The 20,374-nt window shown below is 44.4% G+C and overlaps 1 protein-coding gene across 6 annotated transcripts in view; it reads left to right on the forward strand.

The window, feature by feature from the left end:
- Nucleotides 1–20,374, forward strand: part of RNF130 (ring finger protein 130) — a 141,288-nt gene that overhangs the window by 102,703 nt on the left and 18,211 nt on the right. For 2 of the 6 annotated variants that reach the window (XM_008274987.4, XM_008274989.4), the window contains 3 exons: nucleotides 1,664–1,868; nucleotides 5,345–5,438; nucleotides 12,230–12,416. In XM_008274987.4, coding sequence (XP_008273209.3) covers nucleotides 1,664–1,868; nucleotides 5,345–5,438; nucleotides 12,230–12,245 — 315 coding nt within the window. In that variant the 3' untranslated portion in view covers nucleotides 12,246–12,416. Of the gene's footprint in view, nucleotides 1–1,663; nucleotides 1,869–5,344; nucleotides 5,439–12,229; nucleotides 12,417–20,374 lie in introns of those variants that run through there. The other 4 variants (XM_008274991.4, XM_070076507.1, XM_008274988.3 and 1 more) reach the window with 2 other exon arrangements.

Consider the following 20,374-nt stretch of genomic DNA (forward strand, 5'->3'; position numbering starts at 1 on the left):
TCCCAGAGGTCAGTTCTGGCAGGCGCTCCGATAGCACTGACTCACCAAAGACCTTGGAGGCTTCCTACACGAGTATTTCCTTGCTTACGGGAAGTATTTATCCAGGCTTATGCTTTTTAGAAGAAAAAAAAAATACTTGCTAGTCTCAATAAATGAATCAAGAAATAATCTCCTTATGGATCAAAAAGTTGAGTTTTTTCTAACATGTGAACTCCTCATTTCAGCCTTGCAACTCAACTGAGATGTAGGTAGTCCTATTTTAAATATGCTACCCAGTCACATTTGAAAGCAGTCCAGTTGATCCATTTGGGCATTAACACCCCAATCATCCTGTCTGCAGAGATCCTGCCAGGCATGTGGTAGGTTAACTCAGGATTTCTCAGCGTTAGCATTAGTGGAGTGGGTAATTCCTTCTGATGCAGGCTTTCCTGTGTGTGGTGGATTATTCAGTAGTATCCCCAGCTTCTGCTGCGAGATGCCAGTAGCACAGTGCTCCAAGCACAGCAGGCAGAAATGTCTGAAGACCTTGCCACGTGCCCATGCCCACCACTTGAAACTGGCTCAGCTTGGAATATCTGCTATACAGCCTGGCACAAAGAGGACGCTTGGGAGGTAGTAGTTTGCCCTCTGGCATTGCCTCTGGCCTGCTTGTTTTTGTTTAAGTGTATTCTTTCAAGTGCTAATACTTTCCCCTTGTGTTTTAATAAAAATCCTTCTAAAATGTGTTAAAACTATCATGATTCCTTAAACATTCCTTAAAACAAGAAATAAGGCTTTTCTAACAGAATGTCATTATAAGCACCAGCTATTCTACTGTATTGTAAATGTTTTTGGTGACACTTTCGAATGATCTCAAGCATCATTTAAAAAAAATCATCTATTATTTTTCACTTTATGTTTCTGTGTGGGAGCAAACTGTTGAAATACTTACTTAAGGTATACTAAGCTGATCTTCTGTATATTAAGATAATCGAATCTTGATGTGAATGGAAGGGGAGAGGGAGTGGGAAAGGGGAGGGTTGTGGGTGGGAGGGACGGTATGGGGGGGGAAGCCATTGTAACACAGGAGTCGTACTTTGGAAATTTATATTCATTAAATAAAAGATAAAAAAAAAAAATTCTTTGGCCCAGGAGGCCATTGGTTCTGCTAGTTGGCTGTCATCTCTCTCTGTAGAAACTTCTCTCACACCTTTCCCAGCCCTGTCTGCTACAGGCAAAAAGAGCCCAGGTTGCTAGGGAAACCACCTATGCACAGTGTTAAATTAGGAGCTTCTATGCACACTTTGTAATTGGAAGACTTTGGTCCCCGGCCACTCTTAACTGTCCTTCAGGATTGGGGCTTACATTCCAAAGTTTTGTCCTAGTGTTGAAGAGTATTAGACTCTGATCTGCCCTTGGCTGTGTGGCTTCCTTATGTTTAAAGGCTGAAAATGTTTTCAAGCTGACTGCCAGATAAGTTCAATCAGAGGGGTAGTTTGTTAACCCACTGTCCCTCAACATTGACACTCTGACATTATCCAAAGTAATAGAGCTGAAAGATGTTTAAACCGAACATTTGTCAGTCTGTCCTAATGACGATGACTCCCTCTGTCTTTGCAGTGGAGTGGCAGATACTTAGATTTGTTATTCTTACAGTTATTTCTAATCTGGAACTATTTTGCAGCCAAATTTGCCTTGTACTGATAATGTAGCATTTGATATGGAAAGGCTGACCAGAACCCAAGCAGTCAACCGAAGATCAGCCCTGGGTGACCTTGCCAGTGACAACTCCCTGGGCCTTGAGCCACTTCGGACTTCGGGGATATCGCCTCTTCCTCAGGATGGGGAGCTCACTCCTAGGACAGGAGAGATCAACATTGCAGTAACAAGTAAGTGGTGACCCCTTGCCCAGGCACAGGGCAGCCACGTAGTCTGCAACCCGGAAAGTAATGTGTGCTTTTGTTCAGGTACTTGGGATGACGGCGCTTTCTCTATTATAAGGAGCTTGTATATTTGGATGTATTTGACAGGAATGGCTGCATTTAATGAGTAGTCATTCAGGGAGTTTGTCTTAACTGGCTGTTTGCTGGACCTTATGTTGAAATCATTGCACTGCAAATAGACGGTTAAGAGGGAGACGCTGGAATGTGACATCTGCGTCAGCAGCATCACCAGTGTGTGCATAACTGAGTGCCGGAGCCCTCGGATCTCCCAGGCTGCAGGCCTGGTGAAAAAATGACGCAGAATTTGAGCCTAACCGTGCACAGCTTGAGGAACGGTTGAGACTGCCTGTTGTTGCTCGCTCTGTTTTACACTCTATATGGTCTCTTGGCACTTAATTCTATTATAATTGTACACGAGGCGAGAGAAAAGCTGAGAGGTAATCTGCCTAAACAATACTCTGGGCTAGTTGTGAACATCATGATTGTTGAACTGTTGACAAGCAGAGAAGAAATGCACCAAGTGTTTCGATGGCGGTGCCTAAGGTACGGTGTGAGTGGGTCGGCAGCGTGTGTGTGAGCGTGTACACATGCACCCTAACAGGCCAGCTTCTCTCTTTGGTTCCATCCTTTACACATTATTGCCATCTAACAACCTTCACCCATCTTTCTTGTCGCCACTCTGGTGCTGCCTCTTCCAGTGTGTCCCATTGCTTGCCTCAGCCTCACAGCCTGCAGCTTCTGGGACTGCGCTTCACGCCAGGAGTCAGAGAGGCAGTCAGTCACGCGGGTGAGGCCCTCACAGAGCACTGCCCGACTGAAGGACGTTTTGAACCAAGCAGGGACTGTTCACTACAGTCGGGTTTCCCACTGTTCTATTCGATCATTCATGTAAACCCAAAGATCCCCCTTCATTTAGTTATAAAATAAGTCAGACTATTGTGTGCTGTGATTTGGCTCATTTCTTACCATTTCCAAGTGACGTGTTTTCATAGCATTCCATGGTTTTCCTACTGTGCAATCTAGGTTTGTTGGGCTAGGCCTGAGAGTAATAGAGGAGATGGAGGCAGTTTGTTAATGAGTCTTTGTAGGTCTCTTCTGACTCAGATGCTACTATAAGGTTGGGACCCATTCTACTTTATGTAGTAATACCCTGTCAGAATCTTGGGTTTTGATGATAAAGTAGCATTACTTCATATACCAAATTAATCCCCTTTGACAGAATCTACACATGATGTTAGTAAATGAAATTCATGTGGCTAAACTAGACCAGAGCTACCTGTACTTTTCCCTCCAAAGCCCTGGGGCGCCACAGCCACTACAGTACTGTGTGCAAGGCACTGTGCTAACTAGGCACCGGGGAGGACACAGGTGCCCGCGGCCGGCCACGGTGGGTTGCTGCTAGAATACCTGTGGGCCTGTCATGGTGCTCGCTAGCCTTTATTTATAACTGAAGTGACACGCATATAGATGTGTACTCAGAATGTGGGAACGTAGACATAATTGAAGTTCTAAAAATTAGTCTGCTTATTATATGTTAAAGAGGCTAAGGAGGAGAAAGCAGGCTGTATTCGGCTCCTTATGCATCTTAAGGTTGGTGTGTACTCTTCTCTCAATGTTTTAGAATGCCATTGTGCACTTCTCCTGACGCATTAAAAGGGTGGCTTTCATGTGGATTCGTGAATGTACATTTTGACCTAAATAAAAAGCTTCAGTCTGGAGATGAGGAAAATCGTAATCCAAAAGGCAGTGGATGCCCTGTTATTTATTTGTTTTTTTATGACTTGCATCTTTTTTTAATTTTTTTTAAGGAATACAAATTTAATAAGTACAACTTTAGGAATATAGTTGCCCTGTTATTTAAAGAGAACAAACTAACTAGCTATTTTAATAGTGTAAACCAAGACAGGTGGATAAATGTTCACAGAACAAGCCCAGCATCCTGCAGAGAGCTCTTCTAAACCTTTGAAGACTAAGATGACAGTCTAAGGGAAGAGCGATAACCTTTCTGAAGAAACATGCCTGTGCACACTCAATTTTGGATGCAGTTTTAGGACTCATGGGGCTCGGATTAAGAAACATTGCATCAGGCACAGCTCTGTGTATAAACATTTGGCATCCTGGCAGTAAATATTTCCTCTCTGTCCCTGCAGAGGTGGAGGGGATTTTACTGTGAACTACTTTGTTGGACCAGCCCAAGCTGTGAACACTCTTAAGACTGTACTTGAGACTTTTTAGGGAGTCAGACTAATTTTGTTGAAGTTCTCAATAAATACTTTCTAAAAATGTTTTCATCTTATTTGAAAGTCAGAGAGAGAAAGATAGAAATCTTCCATCCACTGGTTCACTCAAAAAATACCCACAACAACCCCAGCCTGGGCCTGGTCAATACCAGGAGCCTGGAACTCCATCCTGGTCTCCTACATGGTGGTAGGAAGCTAAGTACTTTATCCATTCCCTGCTGCCTCCCAGGGTGCACAACAGCAGGAAGCTGGAATCAGAAATGGAGCCAGAACTTGAACTCAGACACTCCGATATGGAATGTGGACCTCCCAGGCAGCGTCTTAACTGCTGTGCCAAATGCGACTCAGATGCTGGGTTTAAAACGTGACCTTGGCAATACAGGCTCTGAAACGTAAAGGAGAAATATTAACAAAGTTTTTGGATGGACAGAGCCTCAGAGTCTGCATAAAAACCCTTAGAGCTCTACGTTCCAGAGGTTTTCATCTCTTTAGTGGACCGGTGCTTGTCTGTCCCCATCCTGCCAACTCCTCCTGAATGGCACAGCCAAAACAACCAGGGCTGCTTCCCAGCACCAGGAGTGTGAAGCATGGTGCCTGGTTTCCTGAGACACCACTGAGGTGTTCTCTTTATGTGAATAGTGTAAGTCACCCCATGCAGTAGGGAAAAGAATGTAGACAGCAATGCCGTGGAAGGCCAGCATGCAGACTGCGTGGAGCACCCACGAGACCTTTGAGACCTTGCTCCGTATTTCTGGCCTTTACCTAAGAATGAGCAACACAACCATGCAGAAATGACAAAGTGAAGAAGAAAAGAAGATTCTAAGTATGGTTAGTCTACTTTGCTGTCATTTAAATTCACAGTGGGAAAAACCTATATCCACGCACAGTTTTCTATTTTTTCCCTACACACTGTTTGGTGGCCACACTCGTCACGTCCTAAGAACCTAAACTGGAAGAAATGGCCGGGCCGCTGTCCTGTCTCCCGCGCAGCTCTCACCAGCACTTCCACTAACCTCCTCCAGTTAGTAGCTCTGGCAGATCTCCTCCTGCTTCACTGCCTTGGGCCAGTCTTGGCTTACACCTCCGTTGACGTCTGCTTCGTTGCATTTGAGGGAAATGTTGACATCGCTTTGACTTAAACCTTCTCCCCAGAGTGATTTCCTCCCTTTCCTTTGTCAACAGAAGAATGGTTTATTATTGCCAGTTTTGGCCTCCTCAGTGCTCTCACTCTCTGCTACATGATCATCAGAGCCACAGCTAGCTTGAATGCTAATGAGTAAGTAACAAATTGTTTTTTGGATTGCATGTGCCAGATAATCCCAAAAAAAGACACAGGTTAATTTTCATAAAGGTAGTGAGAATTAGCTTTCCACCAGCTTCATTCAGATCCCAGTGGGGTCACACCTAGCAAAATAATTTATTTCATGAGCATACTTTTAGTGCACCACACAGATTGGGAGTTCACCATGTTCAACAAGAGCAGCTCTCTTAAGAAGGGATCTAGAGAGAGGTTTTCATTAGCATGAGCTTATGAAATCAACAGGGCACACATGTCAGTCTTGTTAGGCAAAAGGAAGGACCCCCTTGGCTTGGGCTCATCAAGATTTCTGGAATCCTGCATACTTAGCTTTTGGGCAGACACCAGCACCCTTGTCAGTGATGTGGATGTTTACCTGCGGGAGAGAAATAATCAGGAAGGCCTGCTGTCTAATTTTAGGAAGACTGCCAGGGGGATGAGAAAATGAGCATGGACTTTATCTCCAAAGGGCAGATTCCAGGAAGGCAGGTCTCACCACAGGAAGAGGAGGAACATGGGGTTGCCAGGGGCAGAGCCTGGGACTGCGGTGCAGGCAGAAACTGGCGTTCCTTGTTGTGACTGCTGTGCACTTATTCTGAGGATGGAAGTTAGGCAGAATGAATCAGGTCCATGGCAGTCTGGTGATTTTCCAAGGTGACTTTCTATAGAAATAAGACACAGAAAAGGCTTTCCATTTTAGCTTTAAATTTAGGGCATTTACTGCAAGACGTTACCTAGGTTTTTTCTTTTAGCAGTTTCCCTGAAAGCTGACTAGAGATGAAAGCAACCCTGGAGCTCTGCCCAAATTTGAGCCCCAGTGGGTGCCAGTGGAATTCATGTGCTCTCCGTATTCAGTTATGTCCTGGCACCATAAGTGATCAGTAATTAATCAGACACATTTGTGCTGCTGATTTAATTGACTGTCCGTTGTCCAGCTTTAGAAACAGTGGGCAAGCCTAGCAAGTTACCCTGACCTGTTGGCCGGACCCTTGCAAGAATCCCCTGTGGCCTCCAGGACCTGCCCAGTGCGGCTTTGCTCCAGCAGAGCAGCGATGTTGCTCGGACTCCACACCTGGATCTAGAGGGGGCAAGTCCCCTCCCGCACTTCGTAATTGTGAGCCCTGGGCAGTTACATGTATCTGAAGCTCATTGAGGTCTTCTGTAAGGCAGGGAGAATGGTAGGACGGCATCACAGGGTCCTTGTCGAATCAACACAAGAAGCGCTTAGCACAGTGCCTGGTACATAAGTGCTCGATAAGCATTAGCCACATCCATTGCAGCCTTTAATCAGTTATGTGACCTTTATCTTGGTCAGCGATTTTAACTTCTTCCATGAAATAGGATATGAGGCCATAGGAGCTCTGTGAGTGCCTGTGATCCAGAGTGCAATTCAGAAGGAAACACTTACTTCACCTGTAGCCACCGTTGTGCTTACTCCTGTGATCACCATCAGACTAGGTACTAATTCAAGCCCACTCCTTAAAAATGTCACAATTGAGTGATCCCTGGACACTTGAGAATTACGAAGTGAATTAATGGTCATCTGACTGCCTCTCAGAGCCTCCCTACACGCTCAGTACACACACCAGGCATTTGAGAGATGCTCAGTGGACGTGTTGCCTGTTAGAGATCAGTGTCTGGGCTGTGTTTCTGTTCCATGCATAAATGCCTGCATGACTCAATTCAGAATCAAGTCATGGATCCCAGATCCATGTCAGTCCAGCCCTTCTCCCATTGGCCTCGTAGTGGGTTAGTACTGCAGTCACTCATTTGAATATTGCTGTGCCTTCAATCAAAACCACTTTGAAGGACAACATTCATGATCCCATGCAGAGAGAGAAGTTGAGAGTGTGAGCGGGCGTGTGTATGTATACATGCATATGACTACATGAGAGAATGGTCACTGGAATATTAGTGGTGATTATCTGAAGTTAGAATTCGAGGTGATGTTTTCCTCTCCAGTTTCTGTTTCCGTGTGGTGATTTTTTTAACAGTAAGCATAAATTACTTAATTTTTTAAAAGCCATTTTTACTGTGGGGATAATACAAAAGATAACACTCACTCTTACCAAGTATTTGTTCCTCAGAAATGTTTTTAAGAAATTCCTATGATTTTATTCTAGAGAAAAGTTTGTTTCAACAAATAAATTTACAGTTGTTCTTCATTAATGGATTCTTTGAAATTTACCTGATTTCTGTTTTTGCCTCTACTAAAAAACTTACTTCCAAAATGAGAACCGGTTTTCATTTTATTTGCCTTGGCTTAATATTCTGAGTAATCTCATCCATTTGTAAGATATCTCATTATATAGACAGATACCATCTTTTGGCATGTTAGTGATTATCTGAAAATTGCCTGTGCGCATGTGCCTGCTAGAAGGTCTCCTCCTCTGACAGTATTATATAGCACTGATCTTGTTTATGGGAGTTCAGCAAGCCCTTGACCCAGTCCAGTCACTTGTGAGACCCCGTGAGCCAAATGAAGCAGCATAACCAGTTGTGAGAGCAGGTGTGCAGAGCCCAGGCACCTCCCAGCCTCCGCTGCAAGCAGGTGGACAATGCTTGCATAAAGAGCAGCTGGCTGGAGTGACCATACCCGCTGGTGCTCACACGCCCTGCACACCTACCAAGGACTTGGCACTGCTGCCTTCAATCAGAAGCCCATGTATCTGAGTCACTGCCTAAGTACTCTATTGTGACTAATTGTGCCTTAAATTTTTTTAATATTGCAAACAAATTTGGTGAATTCTCAGACTGCAGATAGAAACAGGATAGTAGTCAGACAAAAAAAATAAATGCAAGGTAAATGTATGTGTGTGTGTACACACACACATTTACACATACATATACATATATAGTACCTAGGTGACATGGGAGAGATTTTCAGTCAGTGAGAGATTTAACCAGGTATATCCTCTGAAGCCTTTTCCAGGACCTGGGTTCTGAGACATAGAAACCATGTCCAAAGAGTGACAGAAATGGAGCCCAGGCAGGTAAGATTCAGTCGCAGCAGGAAGAAATGGATCTGATGAGGATGATGTGGCCAAGTCACTAAACAAACATCCTTGTAGCACAAACCAAGGTTGAGAAGCCCTGGCCACGTGCAGCAGGTCAGCAGGCTGTGGTTGTTCCCCAGGGGGTCCTAGTGAGCAGCCCTCCTCTAAGGTAGGGCAGCAGGAATTCGTAGATCAAATAAAAGGAATGGATATTTCTGTTCTGTCTATGTAATATTTTTGAGTCGTTCTGCTCAGGATTCGTTTTTTTTATTTTTTTAAAAGATAAAAAAAAAAAAGGCAGAATTACAAAGAGGAGGAAAGATAGAGAGGGCAGGAGGGAGCTTCCATATGCTGGTTCATTCCTCAAATGGCCTTGGCCAAAACCAGGAGCCTGGAGCTCCATCTAGGTTCCTTCATAGGTGGTGGGGCACAAGGACTTGGTCCATCTTCTGCTGCTTTCTCAAGTGCATTATCAGGGAGCAGGATCAGAAGTGGAGCAGCCAAGACTAGAGCCGGAGCCCATGTGAGATGCTGGTGCCAGAGGCTGCGGCTTAATCCTTTGCACCATAATGCTGGCCCTAGGACTGTCTAGGAGGAACATTGACAAATAGTAGATTGGTACATCTTGATAAGAAAGCGTCTGAAAATGTGATGTCTTGGGATGTATCAGAAAGAGTTTGTTCTTTTTTTATTTTTTAAAGATTTTTTTTATGGGGCTGGCACTGTGGCGTAGCAGGTAAAGCCACCACCTGCAGTGCCTGGACATCCCATATGGGCACTGGTTCCAGTCCGAGCTGCTCCACTTCCAATCCAGCTCTGCTATGGCCTGGAAAGCAGTGGAAGATGGCCCAAGTCCTTGGGCCTCTGTACCCGTGTGGGAGACCTGGAGGAAGCTCCTGGTTCCTGGCTTCAGATCAGCACAGCTCTGGCTGTTGCAGCCAACTGGGGAATGAACCAGTGGGAGTGAACCACCTCTCTCTCTATGCCTCTCCTTCTCTCTTTGTAACTCTTTCAAACAAATAAATAAATCTTCTTTTAAAAAGATTTTTATTTTAGAAGAGTTACAGAGAGGCAGAGGCAGAAAGAAAGAGAGGTCCGCCATCCACTAGTCCACTCCCCAGATGGCTGCAACGCCTGGAGCTGCACCAATCCAAAGCCAGGAGCCAGGAGCATCCTCTGGGTCTCCCACACAGGCACAAGGGCCCAAACACTTGGGCCATCCTCCACCGTCCTCCCAGACCATAGCAGGGAGCTGGATTGGAAGTGCAGCAGCCCCACCCACCACACCACAGCGGCAGCCCCAGAAAGAGTTTTCAAACTTTTTATTACCAATTCCCACCATGAGATATATCTGGGTACTTCAGAAAGTTTATGGAAAAATAAAAGTTTAGGGAGCAGGCACTTAGCCTAGTAGCTAAGATGCCCACATCCTACACTGCAGTACCTGGATTCAGTTCCTAGTTCTGGCGCCTGACTAACACGCACCCTAGGAGGCATTGGTATGGCTCAGGTAATTGGATTCTTGCCACCTATATGTGCCACCCAGTATGAGTGCCTGGTTCCCAACTTCAGCCCTTGCTGTTGTAGATATTTGGGGAATGAACCAGGGGACAGGATCTCAATCTCTGTCTCTCTGTCTCTTTCTCTGTCTCACTCTTTCTCTCTCTCTCAGTCTTTCTCAGACATGGACTTCCAAGAGATGCTGTAGGAAAGGGGGCCCTGGAATTAAAATCCAATACTTCTGATTGCCACTCTTCCTTTTACTACTTGTCTTTGACTATTCCAGAGGGCCATTTGAGGGCTCCAAATGATATAGTTGAAAAAGTCAGATTTTAGTTTTCTGAAAAATTGATTGAAAGAAAAAAAGCCTATTAAAGGCAATGGAGAACTTTGGTTAGACTTTCCTGTTTCTGGCAGTTATCATTATTTGCTTTCAAGAAGTACTTTAATGTTACGGCTGCGTTCATCTGTGGTGTTTGTTTCTGGGGCAGAGAGAGCGGCAAACAGAGAGAGCTCTTCCATCTGCTAGTTCACTCCCCAAATGCTGCAGCAGTCAGGTCTGGGCCAGGTTGAAGCCAGGAGCCTGGAACTCCTGGGTCTCCCCTGTGGGTAGCAGAGATTCAAGTACTTGGACCATCATCCGCTGCCCCCCAGGGTACATGCTAGCAGGAAGCTTGAACCAGGAGCAGAACCAGGACTCAAACCCAGGCCCTCTGACATGAGATACAGTGTCCCAAACAGTGCCTTGACTCCTGTGTCAGATGCCTGCCCCCATGTTAGTTTATACTCTCTTGAAAGGATAGCAAAATAAAAGAGGTTTTAAAATCTTGATTCACTCCTAAAAAGCATTAAATTTAATATCCACTTTCTCGGAGAAACAACAGTGTGGTATCTAAAATAGAAGTTACAGTAGCATAGAGCTTATCATAAAGCTCCACATCTGAGCTTTTCAAGAACTGATTGTCTCTCTCCCCCTCTCTCCTCCCTCTCCCCCCTCTCCCCCCTCTCCCCTCTCTCTCCCCCTCCTCCTCCCCCTCCACCCCTCTCTCATTCATTTAGATACCATTGCCCCAGCACTTGGTAGGCATCAGGCCCACTGACCCAGAGCCAGTAGAGAGCTGATTGCCTTGTGCTGCACATGCAGAGTAGGCAGTGTACAGCGACAGGAAGAGCCAAGGAGGGCGCACTGTGTTCTGTGTCACGCCCAGGGGGAGTTGAAAGAGACTTCACAGAGGGAGTGACTGAGGAACCAGGCTGGGCATAATTAGAGCACAGACCCGGGGAAAGGCAGGGCAGCTGCTGGCAGTGTTGTGGTTTGATGTGTCTGCTGTAGGTAGCAGTGGCGGCGGCACTAAGCAGGCTGCAGAAGTTGGACTTCATTCTTGCAAACAGTGGTTGGTGTCTAAGGCTTTTGGCAGAGAGGTCATTCCTGCCTGCTGAGAGGTTGCTTTGAAGTGCCAGAGAGTGGAGGTAGGAAGGCAGGTCAGGTAAAAATGTGGAGTTGGAGGAGGAAGTCAGTGTGGGGGAAGAGAAGAAACCAAGAGATGCTGGAGAGCATCTGTCCACTCAAGATGATGTTGTTTGAAGCCCGCATGCAGAACTCAGTGGAGACGGCAGGTCAGAGCTGAAAACACAACTGGAAACCATGAACATGAGCCAGAGTACACAGGGAGGACTGTGGAAGGTGAATGAGGATCCAGGGTGAAGGCAGTCCCCTCTCACCCACGCCGGGGTGGCAGAGGGAGGGCAGGCCCTGAAAGTCAGGGGGAAGCTTAGGAAGATGGAGGGCACTTGTGGCACTGCTCTGAGGACAGACACACACACAGTCTGGAGCACTCCCCTCCTTCCCAGGAAGTCTCTGCTTTTCAGCTCCTATTTCAGAATAAGTAAGGTATTGCCTAAGGGGTAAGAGAAGGGCATACTTTAACACAACACCCACACACTCGGCGTTCGGAACAGTTCCTTACACCAGGGAGGGCTGTGCACTGTGTAATGATGGTGTGGGGAACCACACGCTGGTAGCCTCTGCTTCTACCCGCGTAACTTTGGAGAGCACTGAAACACTTGGGAGAGGCAGGCCGCTGGGTCCAGCTCCAAAGCTGCTGGTCTTGGGGAAATGCCAGTGCTTGACTGGCTTCCCCAGAGGATGTAAGAAATGGTCGGGGACAGGCCCTTGCAACCTTTCAGTTAGGATCACCTGGGTGTCTATTATTTTAAATCATTGGGAACTGCTTCATAACTAATTCATAACCGCTCTTTCCTTTTACTCCTTAGGGTAGAATGGTTTTGAAGAAGAGAAAGCTGCTTCCTGACTGATTGCCTTGAAGGATAAAAGAACCTATTTTTGTGCATCATTTACCAATCATGCCACACAAGCGTTTATTTTTAGTACATTTTATTTTTTCATAAAATTGCTAATGCCAAAGCTTTGTATTAAAATAAATAAATAATAAAATAAAAAGACTGTGGTGTTGGGTATTATTCACCGACTTGTGTTTCAAAGGCTGGTTTAAGGATCACAAACCCAAAACTGCGTGTTTCAGAGGCAGAATGTGCCCAGCACTCCTCGCCAGTGCAGCGGTGACACATTTGTGCTGGGCTTTAGGTCGGATTTTGCGCGTCCTGCATTGCTACTCCGTTTTGTTTTCCTTTAGGTCTTTGTTCAGTCGCCCATCATTTCTGTTCCTTTGTTAGTAGTTGGTTTGCCCCCCCATCTAAACTCAAGCTCCGTGGCACCAGAGCCTGGTAACTGTGTACTCCCCATTGTGTCCCCATTCTGAATAGAGTGCCTTGCACATAGTAAGTGAAGATGAATATAAGAAAGATTTTTTTTTCCTGAAATCCATACTATTAGTAATAATTTATATCTGTCCAAGACATTTTCTGACCTACTTAATACAATATTCTTTTACAAACAGCAGATCCAAAAACGTTGATTGAGAGCAGCTTTGTGTGTGTGAGTGAGATGTGTTTACTGGGGAAGGTGTTTTGTCATGTGGTGTGTTTGAAAGACTGTGAGTACTCTTGAGGGTTCTGGGCAGGCAGCACTCAGCTCTGCACCTCAGCACCCCCAGGAGATGAGGACACAGCCCTGCTGATGCCAGGGAGTCATACAACAGTCACACTCAACTCTGCAGGGAGTTAAAGGCTTTTTTCTCATTTTTAAAATTGAAATGTAATTCATGTACCAAGAAATGTATCCTTTTAAATGACACATTTCAGTAGTTTTTAGTCTATTCACAAGGTTATGTAACCATCAACACTATCTGTTTTTTTTTTTATTCAGATGAACTTTATTGTAAATAACCAGTAGCTTTTCAGCATCAACACTATCTAATTCCAGAACATCTTCATCCTAAATAAAAACCTCATACTCCCTAGCAGTAGCTACCTTCCCCTGCCAGCCCTGGAGACCAGGAGTGTGTATCTGTGTATGGATTTTCCTATTCTGAGTCATCCATTGTGTGGCCTTCTGTTGGCTAGCTGCTTTCCCCTGGAATAATGTGTTGAGGGTATATCCGTGTTGTAGCCTGTGTCAGTGCTGTATTCCTTCTTGTAGATAAGTGGTAGTCCATAGTGTGGATATGCTACATTGTGTTCATTCATCTGTTGTTTGGGTTGTTTCTACTTTTTGGCTATTATTAATAATGCTGCTATAAAATTTGCATACAAATTTTTGTATAAACATCTTGCCCGTTCTCTTAGATGTATCCCATGGGGTGGGATTGCAGGATCAGATGGTAACCCTGTGTTTTAACTTTTTGAGAAAATGTTCTCCAAAGCAGCTGCACCATTTGATAGTCATCGCAATATTGTATGAGGGTTATAGTTTCTCCACATCCTTTCTCGCACTTTGTTTTTATTGTAGCCATCCCAGTGAGCATGGAGTGGTATCTCATCACATTTTTAATGTGTGTAACCCTAACAACTAGTGTTAAGCATCTTTTCATGTGCTTGATGGACATTTTTATATCTCATTTAGATAAGTGTCCATTCTAGGGGTCGGTGCTGTGGCGTAGCAGGTAAAGCTGCCACCTGCAGTGCCAAAATCCCTTATGGACGCTGGTTCAAGTCCCAGCTGCTCCACTTCCGACCAAGATCCCTGCTAATAGCCTGGGAAAGCAGTAAAAGATGGCCCAAGTCCTTGGGCCCTGCACACACATGGGAGACTTGTAAGAAGCTTCAGGCTCCTAGCTTCGGATCGGCCCAGCTCCAGCTGTTACAGCCACTTGGGGAGTGAACCCGTGTATGGAAGACCTCTTTCTCTCTGCCTCTCTATAACTCTGCCTTTCATCAAATAAATAAATAAATCTTTATAAAAATTTTAAAAACTGTAATAAGAGGTCACAAAAGATTAAGTAAGTAGGACATTCCATAATTCTGAATAAAGTTATAAAAAAGACACCAGAAAAATGTCTATTCTAGTGTTTTGCCCATTTTTTGGTTTTAAGTTTTTGAAAGACAGAGAACTCTAATTCACTGGTTCATGTCTAAAATGGCTGGAGGTAGGCCAGGGCTAAAGTCAAAAGCCAGAAACTCAATCCAGGTCTCCCTCATGGGTGGCAGGAACCCAGTCATTTGAGCCATCACTGCTGCCTTCCAGGGTCTGCATTAGCAGGAAGCTAAAATCAGGAGCTACAGGCAGGAATTGAACCCAAGCACTCTGGTATGGGATACAGGTGTCTTAACCAGCATGCAGGCCAAACACCACCCATTGCCCTTTTTTTTTTTTTTTTTTTTTTTAAGATTTATAGGCAGAATGACAGAGAAAGAGATCTTCCATCTGCTGCTCCACTCCCCAAATGATAGCAATAGCCCTGGCTGGGCCAGACCGAAACCAGGAGCCAGGAACTCCATCTGTCTGGGTCTCCCACATGAGTGGCAGGGACCCAAGTACTTGGGCCATCTTCCACTGCTTTCTCAGGTGTGTTAACAGGGAGCTGGATTGGAAGTGGAGCAGCCAGGACTTGAAGTAGCACTCCAATATAGGATACTGGCTTTTTGCAAGGGGCAGTTAACCTGCTGCCACCAGTGCTGGCCCCCTGTTGTCCATTTTCAAATTGGGCTTTTTATCATTTTTGTTAAGTTTTAAGAGTTCTTTTTTTTTTTTTAATGAACATGGTTTATTTGAATTCTCTTAATTTTAACCTGTTGTCCTTTTTCCATCCCAGGTTCTCATCCAGGGTGCTATATCATATGTAGGTATCATATAGTTTGGGCTCCTCTTTTTTTATTTTTTTTAAGATGTATGTTTGTATTTATTTATTTGTTTAATGACAGAGATGGAGAGACCTTCCATCTACTGATTTACTCCCTGAAATGGCAATAGCCAAGGCTGGGCCAAGCTGAAGCCAGGAGCCAGGAACTCCATCCAGATCTCCCACGTGAGTGGCAGGGGCCTGAAGACTTGGGTGGGCCATGTTCTGTTGCCTTCCCAGGCTCATTAGCAGGGAGCTGGAGTGAAAGCAGAGCAGCCAGGACTTGAACTGGTGCTCCAGTATGAAATGCCAGCATTGTAAATGGTAGCCTAATCTGTACCACAAAATCTGCCCCAAGAGGTTTTTTTTTTTTTTTTTTTTTTTTTTTTTTTTTTTTAACAGGCAGAGTGGACAGTGAGAGATAGAGATAGAGTGAAAGGTCTTCCTTTTTCCGTTGGTTCACTCCCCAGTGGCCGCTCGCTGTGGCTTGGGCACCGCACTGATCTGAAGCCAGGAGCCAGGTGCTTTTCCTGGTCTCCCATGTGGGTGCAGGGCCCAAGGACTTGGGCCATCCTCCACTACACTCCTGGGCCACAGCAGAGAGCTGGACTGGAAGAGGAGCAACCAGGACAGAATCCAGTGCCCTGACCAGGACTAGAACCCGGGGTGCTGGCGCCACAGGTGGAGGATTAGCCTATTGAGCTGCTGCGCCGGCCATGAGTTCTTTATATATTCTTGATACTAAGCCTTTATCAGGTATCTGATTTGCAAATACTTCATCACATACCATAAACTATTCACTTTCTTGGTAGTGTCCTTCAAAGCAGGCATTTTTAATTTTGATGTAGTCAAATGTGTTTAGTTCTTTAATTGCTATGATTTAGGTGTTATATATAAGAAACTACTACCTAATTTGAGGTCACGAAAGTTTCTAAGAGCTTTATAGTTTTAGCTTTTACATTCAGATATTTGTTTCAATTGAGTTATCTGTGAGATTTGGGTCCAGCTTCATTCTTCTGCCTGTGGATGTTCTGTTTCCCAGCACCGTTTGTTAGCTTTCCCCATTAGATGGACTTGGCACCCTTATCAGAAATCAGTCGAATATAAAGTATGAGTGTATTTCTGGGCTCTGAGTCCTGTTCCATTATCTGTATGTCTGCCTTTGTGCCAGCGCTACCTGATACTGACTACCATTGCTTTGGAATTGGGAAGTAGAAGTCCTTCAACTTTGTCCTTTGTTTTGATTATTCAGGGTTACTCAGGATTGCTTCCTTTTCCATAGTGAATTTTAGGATGAGTTTCGTAATCTGCAAAATAGCCCGTTAGGGTTTTTCATAAGGTTTACGTTTAATCAGATCATTTTGGGTAGCATTGCCATTAGTACTATTAAGTATTCCAATCCATGAACATAGAGTGAACATAGAGTGTATTCCCATTCTACAGAAATGTAATTGAATCATGTACACTGATCTTGTAGCCTTGCTGATCTTTCTAGTTCTCATCTTTTTTTTAGTGGATTCTTTGGGATTTTCAGTGTACAATATTGTGTTATTTCCAGTAGGGATAGTTTTTCTTCTTTCCAGTCTGGATGACATTTTAATTCATTTTCTTCTTTGAGGAACCTCAAAGAGTAGATTGTTGAATAAAAGTGGTACAGACATCTATGTCTTGTTATGATCTTGGGAAAGCTGTCTGTGCATCACCATTATGAAGTTAGTTGTGGGGTTTTCATAAATCAGATACTCTAACAAGTTGAGAAAGTTACCTTTTTATTTTTTATTTTTTTGACAGGCGGAGTTAGACAGTGAGAGAGAAAGAGACAGAAAGGTCTTCCTTTTCTGTTGGTTCACCCCCCAAATGGCCGCTACGGCCAGTGCGCCGTGCTGATCTGAAGCCAGGAGCCAGGTGCTTCTTCCTGGTCTCCCATGCGGGTGCAGAGCCCAAGCACCTGGGCCATCCTCCGCTGCCTTCCCGGGCCATAGCAGAGAGCTGGACTGGAAGAGGAGCAACCGGGACAGAATCCGGTGCCCCAACCGGGACTAGAACCTGGGGTGCCGGTGCCGCAGGCGGAGGATTAGCCAAGTGAGCCCAAAGTTACCTTCTATTCCCAGCCTATTGAGGTTTTGTTTTTTTTTTTTTTTAATCATAGAAGGGTTTTGGATTCTCTCAGATGCTTTTTCTGTGTCTATGGCAATGACCATGTGGTTTTTGTCCTGTATTAAGGGTATTACATTGATTTCCATATGTTAAGCCAACCATGCTTTCCTGGGATAAGTCCCACTTGGTCATAATCATTTGTTTATGTTGCTGGATTTAGTTTGTAAGTATTTTGCTGAGGACTTTTGTGCTTGTATTCTTAAGGCTTCCTGGCTTGTGATTTTCTTTTCTTGTCATGTCTTTATTGGGATTTGGTAAAATGTAATGCTGGCTTCATATAATGAATTATGAAGTGTTTTCCTGTTTATTGGAAATGTTTTGTTTATTGGAAGGATTCATGTTCACTTTTCTTCACATGTGTGAAAGCCATCTGGTCCTGGGCTTTTCTTTGTGGAAACTTCAAGTTTCGGGTTTTTCTGTTTTTCTTAAGGTAGATGATTAGGTTGTTGGTTTGAGATCTTTCTTTTTAATATAGGTATTGACAGTTATAAATTTCCCTGTAAGCCCTGTTTTATCCATTTATAAACTGGTATGCTGTGGCTTTATTTCATTTATATCTACTTTCCCTTGTGATTTATTTCCTCTTACTTTTTTTAATATATAATTTTTTATAAGTTAGAGTTATTGAGAGAGAAGGAGAGACAGAGATCTCCCATCTGTTGGTTCACTCCTCAGTCGGCTGAAACAGCTGGGGCTGGGCCAGGCTGAAGCCAGAAGCCATTTTGGTCTCCCACATGGGTGTGGGGGGTCCACACACTTGAGCTGTCTTCTGCTGCCCTCCCAGGCATGTTAGTAGGGAGCTGGATCAGAAGTGGAGCAGCTGGGACATGAGCTAGCACCCATATGGGCTGTCAGCATTGCAAGCTTTACCCACTATGACACAACGCTGGCCCGTGATTTGTTTGTTGACCCATTGATTATTTAGGAGTGTGTTGTCTAAATTCCCTGTATCTATAAATTTCCTGAATTTTCTTCTGTTACAGATTTCTAATTTCATCAACTCATTCATTGTTGTAAAACATACTTTGTGTGAATTCAGTCATTTTAAATTTATTGATGCTATTATGACCTAATATACAATGTATGCTAGAGAATCTTCCCTGCGCACTTAAGAAAATTTGTTACACTGTTTTTGGATGGAGTGTTCTATAGATGGCTGTTAGCAAGCTGGTTGGTTAGCACTGTTAATCTTTTGTTTCCTTCTACCCATTAAGAAAACCAATGGTGACATTTTTATAGTTGTTGGATTATCCGCTTTCCCTTTTGTTCTGTCAGTTTTAGCGCCACGTGAATTTGGGGACTCTATTGTTAAGTGCAAGTGAGGTTGAATTTTCAAAGCTGCACAAGTGGTTGTTATGTCTCACTCCGTGGAGACCCCTGCATCAGTGGTGCTGGTCATGCCAGGCACCTCAGAATACTGGAGTTCAGCTGCAGGTGTCTGACCTTCCCTCCAGAGCTGGCTCTGTGGACCTCTTCCCCAGGACTAAATTGTTCTCCTCCAGCAGTATCTTCATGAGGATAATACGGTTGCTCCCTGCCTAGTTTTATTCCCGTGGGAATCAAAGCTGTCGTTCCCTTCCCTCCCCGGGCTTTCCCGTCCTTGGAAGGTCACTATTTTCTAGCATCAGCAGTCATCGGTAGATGCTGGGCTGCATCAGGAGGTAGAAGGTTTTTGATGGCAGTGTTCCTACTGATTTAATTTATTTCTCATATTATTTCAAGTCCTAGCATCAAGTAAGACTTTTTTTTTTCTTTCTTAATAATAGGTGCTCCTAAGGACCAGGTAAAGAACTTTTACAAGAGCTTAAAATTGAAATGAAGGAACTAATAGATGGAGCTCTCCATTGTTCTTGGGGCAGGGTTGACATCAGCCTTCGAGTTTCATTGATGCCATTAGGTTTTCGTGTTTTAATTAATCCTGGTCTCAGTAACCATGAAAGTGGTATGTGGTGTGTGTGCACATGCATCCTGGAAGTGGGAACAGAATCAGCATCCAAGTGAAGTTATTTCTTGGTTGACAGGATGCGTGAGTAGGAGCAATGCATGACCTTCAGTAACGTCCTCCTTACTATTTTAAGCAGTGACCCAAACTTAGTGTGGAACAAACGTGACGTGCCAGAGTTTAAACCCTTCTTAGACAGGCTTCGTAATGCCTGACACCTAGGTGTGGTTTGGTTTTCATTACAAACACACAAAAAACTTTTAAAGAATGTTTTATTTCAAGACAACCTTAGTGCTTACCTGGACCAAAAGTTGGTAAGAACAGTCTGAAGAGCCTCCTGGGAGAGCAATCCCCCGCCCCACCCAGTAGGCACCAACGCCTAATGAGGCTAACTAACTTCTCTTTGGCCAGCTGGGTTGTACCTTTAGACTTTCTAAGCAAAAGAGAAGATTCTGCAGGTTCCTTGACTTATCTTCCAAGTGATTTGGATATACTGTCCTAAGTTCTTTATTAGGTCATACTTAGAACTTAGAGGCAAGAAACGGAACAAAGACTACAGGATCCAAGACAAGCAGAAGCTGCCCCTCCACAGTACAGGAGGGCAGCAGGAGCCCTTTGCCCACCATGGGCAGTTCCACATCACTGCCCGTGCGCCAGGCCCATGCAGAGGTGGCTCGAGTGTTGTGATTTGAATCTCTGCACCACTCTAATGAGAGAAGGTACGGTGTTTTTCCTGTTTTACAAATGAAGAAATGGGTGAATGCTGGAGAGGTTTAGCTCACTTAGCTGGTCAGTGGCAGTCAGAGCTGGACCCTGACAGCCCACAGTCCTCCTGACGGCTTGCCACCTTCCAGCCCTGACAGCTGGCCGGCATTGCTAAGCTGTGTGCAGTCCTGGGTGTCAAGCAATTTCAGTCTCGAGGAGAAATGAATGGAGGGAGCTAGCTTTTGTTTCTGATACATAGGAACTACATACTTGTATTCTGCATGATGTTTTATTATACGTATATACTTTAAGTGTCCAATCAGAGCAAACACATTTTTTTAATTTTGTTTAAGGAATACAACTTCATGCATTTAATGTATACAGGTTTGGGAACATAATGATTCTTCTCCCCCACCT

This window comes from Oryctolagus cuniculus, chromosome 6 (genome assembly GCF_964237555.1).
Source record: "Oryctolagus cuniculus chromosome 6, mOryCun1.1, whole genome shotgun sequence".
Lineage (NCBI taxonomy): Eukaryota > Metazoa > Chordata > Mammalia > Lagomorpha > Leporidae > Oryctolagus > Oryctolagus cuniculus.